The 13,008-nt window shown below is 43.8% G+C and overlaps 1 protein-coding gene across 1 annotated transcript; it reads right to left on the reverse strand.

Annotated features, from left to right (window-relative positions):
• Positions 1 to 2,689: 2,689 nt before the first annotated feature.
• LOC119353356 (probable histone-arginine methyltransferase CARM1) lies at positions 2,690 to 12,656 on the reverse strand. The gene is made up of 15 exons (XM_037619956.1): positions 12,387 to 12,656; positions 12,174 to 12,245; positions 11,382 to 11,490; positions 10,728 to 10,871; positions 10,452 to 10,555; positions 10,264 to 10,362; positions 10,105 to 10,174; positions 9,353 to 9,449; positions 8,333 to 8,387; positions 6,957 to 7,040; positions 6,176 to 6,253; positions 5,976 to 6,079; positions 5,685 to 5,857; positions 5,427 to 5,581; positions 2,690 to 3,168 (listed from the first exon to the last, which is right to left on the reverse strand). The coding sequence occupies exons 1-15, from the start codon at positions 12,561 to 12,563 to the stop codon at positions 3,079 to 3,081; spliced, it is 1,611 nt and encodes a 536-aa protein (XP_037475853.1). The 5' UTR covers positions 12,564 to 12,656; the 3' UTR covers positions 2,690 to 3,078.
• Positions 12,657 to 13,008: the final 352 nt, after the last annotated feature.

Below are 13,008 nucleotides of genomic sequence, written 5' to 3' on the forward strand. Positions count from 1 at the left end.
TCAAATCCGTGGCACAAGCAATTCCGACGTACTCCATGGCTTGTTTCAAACTCCCACGAGGTCTATGTGAGCATATGGTGGGGAAGTAAGAAGGGAGAACGCAAAACAGCATGGGTGTCGTGGAAAACTATGACTTTGCCCAAATTTATGGGAGGTTTGGGGTTTAGGGACATTGAGCTTTTCAACCTAGCGCTCTTAGCTCGCCAAGCATGGAGAATAATGCAAGAACCTGGGTCGTTGAGTGCCCGTGTGTTAAAAGCCAGATACTTCCCCAACTGTCATCTTTTAGACGCCACCCTGGGTACATCCCCATCACAGGTTTGGCGCTCGTTACTGGAAGGAAGAGATACCCTTTCGCTTGGCCTTATCAAGCGGATAGGAACGGGTGAAACCACGCATATATGGTCTGAAAACTGGTTACCGAGGAGTTATAAGTTGAGACCAATCTGTGCACGGTCTGATAACCCACCTCAGCAAGTATCGGAGTTGATAAATCCGGCCACCAGAACCTGGGATAGACAAGTGTTGCAAGAACATTTTATTGCGCCCGATGTGGAAGTAATTCTGAACATACCAATAAGCACAAGAGTTCAGGAAGACTTTTATGCGTGGCATTATGAGAAGAGAGGGATCTTCTCTGTGAGTTCGGCGTACAAGATGCTATCTGCTGTGAAGAAGCAACGAGAAGACTGGCTAGAGCATAGAGTGAGCACATCTGACACACAGGCAGCGAAGAAATCATGGTCATCGCTTTGGAATGTCAAGATCCCGTCAAAAGTCCGTATTTTTGTTTGGAGGCTGGCACATACATCGATCCCGACGGGCGCGTTGAAGCATGAGAGGAAGATGGCAGTCTCGCCCGTGTGCTCTATATGCAATGATGCTCTTGATACGTGGCGACACTCCCTCATGAATTGCCGGATGGCGAGATGTGTTTGGGCGTTAGGGGATGAAGGAACTTTGGAGCATGTTATATCAAACCAAACAGACGATGCAAAGATGTGGATCTTCTGGTTGTTTGATACACTGAAGGAGGAAGAGCTGGCGTGTGTACTGATTACCATGTGGGCTATATGGTGGGCGCGGCGGCGTGCCATTCATGACAGTCAATTCCAGAGTCCACTAACCACTATGGATTTCATCAATAACTATCTGGAAAAGCTTCAAATTGCATCGAACAAGAAGTCAGTAACCAGCGCGCCCCATGCAATGAAACAGCGGCAGCGAAGATGGATACCTACTATAGATGGTTCAGCTAAAATAAATGTGGATGGAGGCCTGTCAACTTTGGGAGAGAAAGGGGTGGCAGCAGCTATATGCAGAGATGGTGCGGGTGTTTTCTTGGGTGCTTCAGCAGTGGTAATGGCTGGATTGACGGACCCAACGACCTTGGAAGCCCTAGCCTGCAGCGAAGCACTCGCATTAGCTGAAGATCTGAACCTCCGTAACCTGACCATCGCGTCGGACTGCTATGAAGTGGTCAGAGACATCAAGAATGAAGCTTTCCCGTCCTATGCGGCGATTCTGAGAGAGATAAAGCACACTAGTCTTAATTTTGATTCTGTTAGTTTTTGTTTTGAGTTTAGAGAGTCCAACTTTGAAGCTCACTCGTTAGCGAAGGGAGCCTCAACTCTATCTGTTGGACGCCATGTGTGGCTGGGTGTTACGCCTGATATTGCTTGTATCCCAAACTTTATTAGCTTTGAATAAAATCCCAGTTATCCCTCAAAAAAAAAGTAAGCTGCGACTTCTGCAGGGACACTATTTTCACATGAATGATGTACGAACACTTCTTTTTTATCAGTGTACGAACACTTCTTGTCACGGTGGTTGAGCAGCGTCGTCTTGTTTTTGAGCAACCAAAGGGCGGTTCATCCTCGTGCCAGAGAAATCAAACGCCTCGGTAGACCGAACCATACGAAGGAAGGAAGTTCCGTCACCGGCACGTTGATGCGCTCGTGTGATCATCACACCGCGCACCTCACGTGTGTGATGTGTCGGGTCTTCACCACTTTCACGCAGCCCCTGCGCGCGGCGTCGCATTGGATCTCCCGCCCTACGGCCCCTACGGGCTGGAACAAGATCTTCGCCACACTGTAGATCCCGAAACACAAAGGTAAGGCTGGTCATAGTGGGAGTAACATAGGTAGTAACATAAATGCCACATAAGCAAAATTGATGATGTGGCAAGTAGTTAATAAGGAGAGAGGCAAATAGAGTAACATAATATGTTACCATCACATAGCGGTTTCCAATGCATAATGAGTCTACAAAGTAATAAATGAAGGCAACTATGTTACCACACCTATGACACTACCCACTATGAAGGTAGTAATATATGTATGTTACTAGTCTAAGTTACTCTCCACTATGACCAGCCTAACAATCGACATGTCGTGATTGTTTCCACTAATTAACTGGTTGCAGCAGATTGTGCAACAGTAACCGCCAAAGCCAACCCCTATCTGCAGCTGGCATTGCCAGATCGTGCCGGACAGTTGACTGATGTTAGCAAAGATCCTTTTTAGCGGGGAATGTTGGCAAGATCCATGGGCGAAAGGAATGACCCCTTCATCTTGGCTCTTGGGTCCGCCGCAAGCGAAGCATGTGCACCATCTAGCATTAAACTTCTCTTCAAACTAGACCCAAAAAATTGAACCAAGCACAATGCAGCATAAAAACAGCAGTCTGGGAAGCTAAACCGGACCAGTTAGAAGTTATTAACGGAGAAAACTGGGCTCACCTTTTACTTGTTATTAAGTTTGAGCAAGCGGACAACAATGATGACTATCATTCTATCAATATTCTACTCCCACGCGCAACAATCAATTTGTAGAATTATACATAAGAACGTACAACCCTCTTCTCTGTTAGATGTCTTCTAGCTTCGACTTGCGGTTCAATCACTATTATTGTTTTCTGACATCAAATGGCGGGGCAGGGACGAGCACGTTTAGCTGCACAACTCGGACATGATGATCTCCTACCGCAACTGGACGCAATGTTAGCCATTGGCAGCTCTCGTTGTTGTACAGACCTGAGCTCTCGTTGCAGGAAGCAAAGCATGCGGCACAGCTTTCAGACCTGTCGAGTGAAGGCTGCGGAGTCCCTCTCCTGATCTACAGTGATGCCAGGGCTGAGACCATCTTGCATCTGCTGCCCAGATCCCTGTGTACAGTACACATGTTAGGTGCAGTAAAACAAAAGAAATGTGATTGTGAAGGTTGTTACGTGGAAACAAAACAATTCTGAAAGCACGGGGACTCATACAAAGGTATCTCTACTACTATAAAATTCTCAGTTGGTGGTGATGGTGTGCCTGCCATCCATCAGTTTAGACCATCAGATCTTCATCCAACGTACATGAGGCAACCCACTTCAGCCGGGTGATTCTCTCCTCCCCCTGCTACAGTATAAAGGTGAAAAGGAAGCGACCGGGAGGCGACTTCAGTTCTTCCGCCGACGATCTCGTCGCTCCTCTTCGCCTCCGATGGCCGTCTGACCTCGTGAGGCGTGGGGGGAGCTCCAGCACTCCGCCTGCGTGTAGATACGGGTTGGTTGGGCGGCGCTCGGATGGTGGCGGCACGTCGCGTCCAATAAAGCGGTCCTTGCTCCTACCCCATCTCGCCGGCGATGGCGAGGAGCCTATGGGCCTGTGTGGTCTGGCGGTTCTGCTGAGGCGACAGTTACACCATCGACTCTGGTATTTTTTCCTCTAGCCCTGTCCCCGCCTCGATGGTTCACGCGCTAGAGCTGCCGACGGGGTGTGTGAGTAGTTGTACAGGTGATGTGGCGGTGATGGCCGCCTAAGATTTGGTTTGCGGCGACTTACAGAGGCGGCTGTTCTGGAGACCAGTTTGTAGCTAGCTGGACAGAGGATCTGGTGGCCCTTCTCGCCGGAGCAGATCCAGAGGCGGTGAAGCGCAGGGTGTGTCCTCCCCGATCGATAGCCTTCATCAGTTTGGTGCCTCCGTTCATGTTGACTTCTGTTCCGTATCACAACCCAGATTCTTGCCAGGCGCTTCTCCTGCTCACAAATGGATTCGTCCACGGTCATCTCGGTGGCGGCGGCCAGAGGCGTGCGGGCTCTCTTTGGGGCCTTCAGGGATGTGGTTCTATTCTTCTTTGTTTGGAGGTCCTTTCTTCAAGTTTTCAGCTGGTTCTGGTGTCTTCGCGTGACGGCGTGAGTGTGTACGTGTTTATTTTTTACTTTTGAGGGAAAAATGTCAGCGCACGCCATGAGCAAGCCAACAATAACAAATATTGGGAGGAGGAGTCCGGCTGCTGGATGCGCCATGCGTGTGCTGTTGTAAACTTGTAATGCGTTGAGAGGATTCACCATTGTCTTGCGTGGAGCAGGTTCTAGAGCTAAGGCGAAAGACACAACTTTTGGGAATGGGTCGTGTGCCTGGACTGCATGTATTGTAGGTTGTGTTATATGCTTTAAGGTACTTGTGTTTTTTTTCAAATCATGAAAGTGGTTTAGAATGTTACAACATCAATTTTTCGGATGCATGATTTACCATTGGCATTACATTTTTTCCATGGATGGCATGGTGCATCATATAATGCTCATACCTCATAGACAAGCATAGATGATCAGATGACTCGACATGAGCAGGTGGAGGAATGAGATAATGTGCTAACATGTTGAGCCCATCGACTTGAGCCGAAGGATAGTAGTCACCGTACTTCCATTGCGCATATTTGCGGGGACCACTATTGATATTTCTGCATTGTTGTTCTTCCATTATTGATACTAAAGTTAGGTACGCAGTATAACTGAGATGCTTAATGTGTCCTCTTTTCTAGCGGAGAATGGTGCAGACTGCAGGTGAAGCCCGTGCTAAGAAAAGAGGAGCCGAAGAGATAGATTGATTTGGACTCGGAAATAAAGTTGGTCGAGTATAATCATAATCACCAAATGAGTGTGGATGGATTTCTATTTGCCTCATGCTCTCTACCACTCAATATTAGATAAAGTAAGCGTTGAGAAACCCGAGTAGGAAGAATACCAAGTCTTCTTGCAAGGTGAAAATGAAGGAGAAAATATTTGTCTTGGACCAAGGGGTTATCGATTGGAAACCGTATATCGGTTGTGGGCCTATTAACAATATAAGGTCACTTTGATAAATGTCGAGTAAAGTAAAAAAAAAATGTTCCGTGGCGACGCACGGGTATCTTAATTGTAACTTAATAAGTAAACAAATGTTCTATTGATCATTTCTTACCCCGTAGCGTAGCACGGGCATCTTACTAGTTATCCATAGAAGCAAAACTAGAACAATGCAGGGTCATGTGCCTTGGCAGGGAATAGCCATATGGTGGTATTTCTAGTGTTGTCGATGTTCCGTCATAAACAGAGATGTACGATCACAGTATACAATGTGAAGATAACTGTTGAAAACTATTTGCGAACAACTTACTTGCGCCTGCAAAGATGACAACGGTAGCTGCTGTTGGTCTTGTGGCATATAAGCTTGTGGTTGAGACAGCCTGTAGTAAGGCTCCTTGAGTTCGAGCTTGGCAGTGGATGTCTGCAGGATGCCGCCTGGGTCCGCACCCACACCCCACATTTTGGCTTCCAGTAAGAATCAGAAGACCACAGGAACGATGAGCTTCATAAATTCAAGACCAATAGATTTGACTACTAGTAGTAAAAAAAGAATAAAAGGGTGTCCAACCTGACATTGTTAAGTATATTGTGTAGCTTTGCGCACTGTGGGCCACCAAATGCAGGCGGCCGGTTATTTCTTGGCCAGCCATGACATATAATGGCTGTGCAAGTACACATCGCAACTGGTACCAGTGAGTCGTAGGGGAGCCAGGAGCAGTGGTAAGCCATCTTTGCACAGTGCTACATTAAACATACCAGATTTTTAATACCAGGGTAATGAATAAAGGGATTGAATACAGAACTATTAATGCAATACAGCACCCAGAAAAATAATACTAACAGATCAAAATATACTGACCTCCCGTTGAACAGCACATCAAACCAACAGGCTAGCCCATGCACCCTAGTACCAACAGAGGATACAAAACTCAGGGGAATATCAATCTCGTAAAGGTCCTCTTCCTGAAAATGAAATATGATGATGCCACATTTTGTACAAACAATAACAACTTCCACAAAAAATGCAATTAACTTCAATATCATCTCAATGTATCTCACCTTCATGGTAGTGAAATCAAGTGTATGATACGTAGATTGAGAAACCAACAATCTTGGATCAAATGCATCCACCACGGGCTACATGAGAATTACAAACACATTTAGATTCGACAATAAGAAACAGTCGCTCAGAACAATAGCACTCATTCTTGGGCCATATACAAAGTACCAAAGTAGCAAAAATATAATAATGGCATGCTTCGAGCCTTCAACCGCATCAGAACCGAGCAGGAATCATGAAAGAAATAGCCAGAGTGTTCATCTCAGTACGGTAACTTGCGAAATCCATAAGAAATAAAGCACGAGTAATTTTAGCAATTAACTGGTAAGATCGGATCACGGCCAGATAACCTACGAGATCCATGAGAAACAGATTACGATTAATTTTATCAATTAGCTAGTCGGAAACAGAAAGCAAAACATTTCACAGATCAACTTGTTACGGGTATTCCATTCTTACTATACTAAGTGTCTAAATACAAATATATTGGAGAATAGTAGGTTCTTTTCAACAAAACATGAGGCAAGAAGCTGAAGCACCTGATTATCCATGATGAAAGCAAAACCAACGATCAACTACAAACGGCTCAAATAAGTATTTACTAGTGACACTGAGTGTCAATGCAACTCCAGTCTAAAGTATGGTGCGGGAAGAAACATGCTTACAGAGGTAGCTAAAAAAAAATTAGACAACATGAAAACACGCATTTAGCAATCAATTTACCATGGCTAGCTGCAGTGAAATGCAAAATGCTAACTAGTAAGATCAAGTAGTGTGCACCTGTGAAAAGTATCCGTCAAACGCTGAGCCATGCAAGGGTGTAAGATCAACACCAAAGAAGTTATGCTGCTGCCAGAAGAGAGACTGCAAAGTACACCAAAACTCAAGATAAGAATGCAGAACTCAGAGAGACCTGGATTACTCTTTTCAGTAAAAAGATAAACGCAAAGCAAATCCTGCAGAGATGGTAGTTAGCACTCCACCAGTTTGGAATGCCCACGCTTTCCAAGATTTATCTTTCACCAACAATTAGTTCAACCAATATACGTATGTGATGTAAAATTAATACCGTTGGAAAGAGCGGTGAAAACGAACCAAAAGTGTCTAGAAAACTGTTACTGTTGGAAACGATGAAAATGAATCCAACGGTATAACTTCTGTATCATGTGATCTACATATTGTTGAACTAATTGTTGATGAATGTTAAATCTCCAAAAGCACGACATCTAACATTTCCAAACAGAGGGAGTACCATTACACAACAACTGTGCTGCTTTTTATATTAGTTTGCATTTTTAAGCTGCGACCGTCCTGATTAGATTCTTGTCATTTTTGAGGTCTTAAATACTCCCTCCATTTCACATTACTTGATATCCTGAATTTCCGCACTTCCACCAAGGCACCAAATGAAAAAGACTATATTGCCCCTTATGCATTCATTTACTCATGCATTCTCATAAAGATTAATTTTTAACCTCACATGAGTGTACCATGCACCTCATGCTTGGAACAAACTAAGGACTAGTTAAGCTTGGGAGTAGTCGTGCCGAATTATGCATAGCAGAGGTAAATCAGCTAGTAGAATGACATTACTAGGAAAGGCGTATATGAAGAAAAGAAAGTGAAAAATTGACTGGGTGACAGGTAGGACGACAAGGGAGTTCAAAAGGCAGAGAACCATTTTTGCATTTAGGACAGGAGGACAAAAAGGATGAATGCTCAACTTTGCAAAAAAATTAAGAAACAATGCCATTTACAGAAATTATGGACACACTTCGGATTTTCAATTGTAAACAATTTAGTGTCGGACATGCTTGGGATTCCTGTGATTGGCTGGTTGCTTTAAACAGAGATGGATTCACACATTCCTCTCTACTTTACAGTTTATATATGCTAAAGATATCCACCGATGAAGGACTGGACTTGAAGCTAAATCAACGAACCACCAATCTCATAGATACAAATGACTGAGCACAGAAGCCTCATATCATGTTCCGTTCTATCTTATATCACGCATAACAAGAACACGGAAGCGAATACACCACCAAATCCAGTAACTATGCTTTATTATAATTCACCAAAATGATACAGTGGGATTAATAAAACCACAGAAAACACCGGATAATAAGAATGCAGGGTTTAGCAAATGACAGTACCTTGTTTGCCATTTCAACATAGAGGTATTCATCGGAAAATGGAGCCATATGAATCCTAGAAAATGTTCAAGAAGTCAAGCAGCAATGAGTAACTTTTAAATGATTTATAGAACCATACATGCAAGCGCGTTGTTTACGACATTTCAGGCAGAGCCAAACTGCTTGTAAACCCATTTAACATCAGTATTGCACAAAGTTTAAACATATTCCAATCCATCACAAAAATATGACTCTGAACTTTCAAATGACATCATTCTGATATGATGTTCTATTGGCGTATGACAATTCCAGAATACAGATGTTATCAAACTGACTGCCTATACAGTGTGACCTGTTCTTTATTTGCTGATAAATTGTTGGTATTGTCAACATGGATTTACAACATTGCCAACACATCCATTCTGTGTACAAGGTCCAAAACAATTTTCCAAGTTACAACCATGCAGTCGCACAAAGCACAGCCTTATGAACCAAAGCACTAGCCAGAGTTACATGATATGACTATATACCAAGATAGGTGGTGGATCCCTTGCTATAAGAACATGTAAAATGCACTGTCATCATCTGGTATTTTTCTTTGATCATATAACAGATAAATTTTCTCAAAAACTCACAAACGCGTTTTATAGCTTCAATCTTTTAGCAAGGCAGGCGTCATAGCAATATTTTGTGGGCCTCGAACCTGGCCCGGCCATTTCAGCATTATATTTCTGAGCACTATTAGTTTATTTCATTGTTCATGTCAGGTTTTAGTTCAGGCCTGTGGACCGAGCCCGAAAGACTGGGCTGTCCATGAGGGAGGCTACTAAGGATGATTAACTAATGCAAGTGCCCCTTTTTCAAGGAGAAAAAAGGCAGGCACATGCATGAAGAAAAGAAGAAATGCTAAAGAACAATTGATTAAGAGCACAGGATAATAATGATTCAATTGGAAAATATATAACCATACACAGAATAACTGAGAAGTGGAGACAGATGCCAAAAGTAATTATGATCCAGAGTTAATCATAAGAAACACACCTTCCAGTTGTTGGAAACATTTTACCATCTGGAGCAAGGAATCTGTCCCTAGCTATGACATAGGACTCCAGCATTCTTTCATTCACCAAAAGGGTTCCTACAAAACATTATGATAATAAATCATAAATACAAATTTCAGAAAATAAACTAAATAATGATTTTATTATTCCTCAAAATAATGAGCGCACAAGTGAATGTTGGAACACAAACACATTTTGAACAAAAACATACAGACAAACCAAAAACCTGCACTAGAAAATGGGCTAGATCAAAACGTGATACCTGATTCTCTGGAGACATTTGATCATTCTAAGGGCCTATCAACTTTTGAATTAGTATTCCAAATTTCTAACTTCAGAATGCTAGCAGTATGCAAATTGTTAAGGTGTGATCCTGCTATGACAGCTATGCGAAGCTGCTAGTGCTATGTGTCAAATACTCAAATTACAGTACTTTGGACCTGAAATTTCAACCATGCTACAATAAACTGCTGAATCAAACATACAGCAGGACCTTGTCTTCAAAAATAGTCCACAGGTTATAACCATTACACTTTGGAGCAGTTTATAATGTACTCTAGTATGTGTCGTTTAGAGCTACCAAGGGCTGAGACAAACACAGGAGTTCTCACTTCTCAATATATCAACAGGTGTGCATTGAACATTGCTAAAAATATATACTAATTGGTATGCATACAGATAGACAAAGCACAAAAGGATAGAACCGTCCAGAAAATTAGCTGAGAACCATACCCATAGGCTCAGAAATCAGTATATCAGCTTTTTCTGGAAGTTCAACTTCCTCGACTTTGCCTTTGATGATCTATTTAGAAGAGGGGGATGTGCAGTTTCAGTAGAGTCAAAGGAAAGACTGAAAAGGAACATATTGAATCCAACTCATATAAAACAAACCGTGATTCGTTGCCCAAACGATGGGTTCCCAGAAATAAGCCGTTGGGCATGTTCAACCATTTCAGATGCCTCAACTGCATAGACATGTTTGGCACCAGCCTGACATTTACATGACAAACAGCACCTGTTATGTTATCAGACACAAAATGACAAAAGTCAAAGAACCAATGAAGAAGCTTCGAGCGCACCTGTGCAGCAAATAACGAAAGAATACCGCTACCAGCTCCAACGTCAACCACAACTTTACCCTCGAAGTCGGCCCGGTTTTCCATTACAGCAGCATAGTATGTTCCTGGAGCGAAAGAAAATGCACTTATTATATATATGCAGAAGACGAGTTTAATGCCATGTTGATAACTGAATCAAATAACTGAAAATTTTAGTTCAAAAAAGGTAAACATTTCTCAAACTTCATACACAGTGTAAATTTAGTTGAGTATTTAATGTCAGGTAGAGATATTGACCTGTCCTCACAAAATCTTGCAACATATTTTGCTGATGTAATAGCTGGCCATAGTAGTGGAAATACATCTGTGCTGATGATGCCTCAATTTTTGTATCAAATTTACTTTTGCAAGCCACTATTGATCCATTCTCCAATGATTCACCTGTCAGATAACCAGCAATATGTTAGACATGCTAAGAAGCTATGGTTATTTTTCCACCAAAGAGAAAGGAAAAATTGAATTTGTGGCATCATTTCTGGTGTAAGTTATTCGATGAACAAGTCACGGCTATTTCTCAGGTGCCAGTGCCACACAGAAACAAGATATACCAAAGATGTACATACTTTTAGTGAATTCATCATGCATGTTTTACATGCATTCATAAAGCATTAAAATGTGCTAGTTCTAAATGTGCCTACCAAAGGCAGGGGAGGGAGATGGCATCGTTCAGCTAGTGTTAGAATAATGTGTCAAACCGCAGTGGTAGCTAGAATGTAAAAGAAAAGGAACTTGTCTTGTATTTGAGGGTCACTATTGACTGTTTATATACTGCAGATGGAGCTGATGGCATGCATGAGACTCTAATACAAACTAACATTAAGAGAAATACTCCAAGATAATGCAACAAATATACTACTTAAATTATCAGAAACAAGAAATGAAAGGACAAACCAGCTTTTCCACTAATAGTTTGTTGTTTCCATCGTTGAAAAGCTAGAGAGAAGGCTTTGCTCTCAGCTTCTGTCCTAAGAACAACCTTAATTGCTCTTGAAAACAATTTCTGCCTCAAAGAACTGAGAGTTAACATGAAGCCATTTCATATGTACTACAAGAAAGTTCCAATATACAGGGCCAGAAAATTATTAACAAATATTCATAGAACTTCAACACTAGCCCACGTGGAGGAAATTTAGCGAGGTATCAAGAGGGTGGCAACAGAGAAGTGTTACATGGCACGGGATCCATCTTTACACCAAATCAAGACAAAGTATTCAGAGTTTTATTAGGCTCTACTCCAGAATAGCTAGCACCACAATCCTTTGCAAACAGAAAAAGGTGTCGAGATTTGTTGCTTTTTTATACAAATTTGAAGCTACGTTAAAGTGCATTTAGAAGAGCCATGCTTAGATCATACTACAATTTCATCTACTAATGATCAAGTCACTATTACTATTAGCATAAAACGTGCCAAAAAAGTGTGTCACGGAATACAAAATACCATGGAATCTGCATTATTCGTGCCATGATACAGAACTAATATTTTCAAAATTCACCAAATCACCACTCAAGAATTTCTAGGGGAAATTGATTGATTCTCTACCTCGATATCATCTACCCTGCAATAACCAATCCTTAAACAGAAAACTGGGCGAAGCTAGCACGACACATTTTCAACTGGGGTACACCGTACATCCAACAGAGGCACAAAGCTAACTAGAACCCAACGGAGCAACTGAAGAGTACCTCTTCCACGCCAGCCTTGGCCTCGGTCTCGCCGCTCACGCAGAGCCACTCCATCGGCCCCAGCTTGAATATCTGCAGAACCAGAAACATTACTCATCCGAACCCGCAGCAACGGCACGCGCCCCTCGGAACCACACGAATTCGAGCCCAGCCGCACCCAGACCACTCCCGCCGCACCACTCCTCCCCAAATCACGGAGACCACGGCGCGTACCTGCGCGTCGGAGAGGTCGATCTGGAACGCCTGCTCCGCGCCGGGCCTGACGAGGCTGAGGCGCACCGCCCCGGTGGCGGGGTCCAGGCCGAACACGGCCTTCCCGGCGGCCTCCTGCGAGGCGGCGGCGTTGACGTCGGAGAAGGAGACGTTGGGGAACATGTCCGCCGACGCCATTCCTGGATCCCGGCGCGGTTCCGAGCGCCGCGGAGGGGGAGAGGCGGGGGCTAGCTAGGGTTTTGGGGGCGGGGCGGGGCGGGAGGGTGGTGGCTCGCGTGGAGCTGGCAGCCGTTTGTACGCGTGGGGGTGGGGGGAGGGGAGCACCTGGGCTTTTTTACGCCTCGTGCTCCTTTCTTTCCTCCCCTCTCGTTGCTCTGCGGATTTTAATTTCCGGCGGAGACGACCCTCCGCCGGTGCCACGGCGACGCGGTGAGTTCGAGCTCGCTCCCGGAGCTTGTCGCTGACAAATGGGACCGCGTTGTACACTGCGAGGTTTGGGCCCACATGCCAGTGGGATGGTGAGGTTCTCGCTTGTGTGTGTAGCGGCGGTACCGGTTAAGGCCGACGTGTACGGCTGTGACGTGAGGCTTTACTGCAGACTGGTGGGCGGCGGAGAAATGCC

Source organism: Triticum dicoccoides, chromosome 2A, assembly GCF_002162155.2.
Source record: "Triticum dicoccoides isolate Atlit2015 ecotype Zavitan chromosome 2A, WEW_v2.0, whole genome shotgun sequence".
Classification (NCBI taxonomy): domain Eukaryota; kingdom Viridiplantae; phylum Streptophyta; class Magnoliopsida; order Poales; family Poaceae; genus Triticum; species Triticum dicoccoides.

What these genes read in the sequence shown, in the direction of transcription:
- LOC119353356 (XM_037619956.1), bottom strand. Translation starts at nt 12,563, where the DNA reads ATGGCGTCGGCGGACATGTTCCCCAACGTCTCCTTCTCCGACGTCAAC. An exon ending in ACTGATTTCTGAGCCTATGG is followed by an intron (nt 9,450 to 10,104) that starts GTATGGTTCTCA and finishes AATGTTTTGTAG; the next exon opens with GAACCCTTTTGGTGAATGAA. An exon ending in TTGATTTCACTACCATGAAG is followed by an intron (nt 6,080 to 6,175) that starts GTGAGATACATT and finishes TTTCATTTTCAG; the next exon opens with GAAGAGGACCTTTACGAGAT.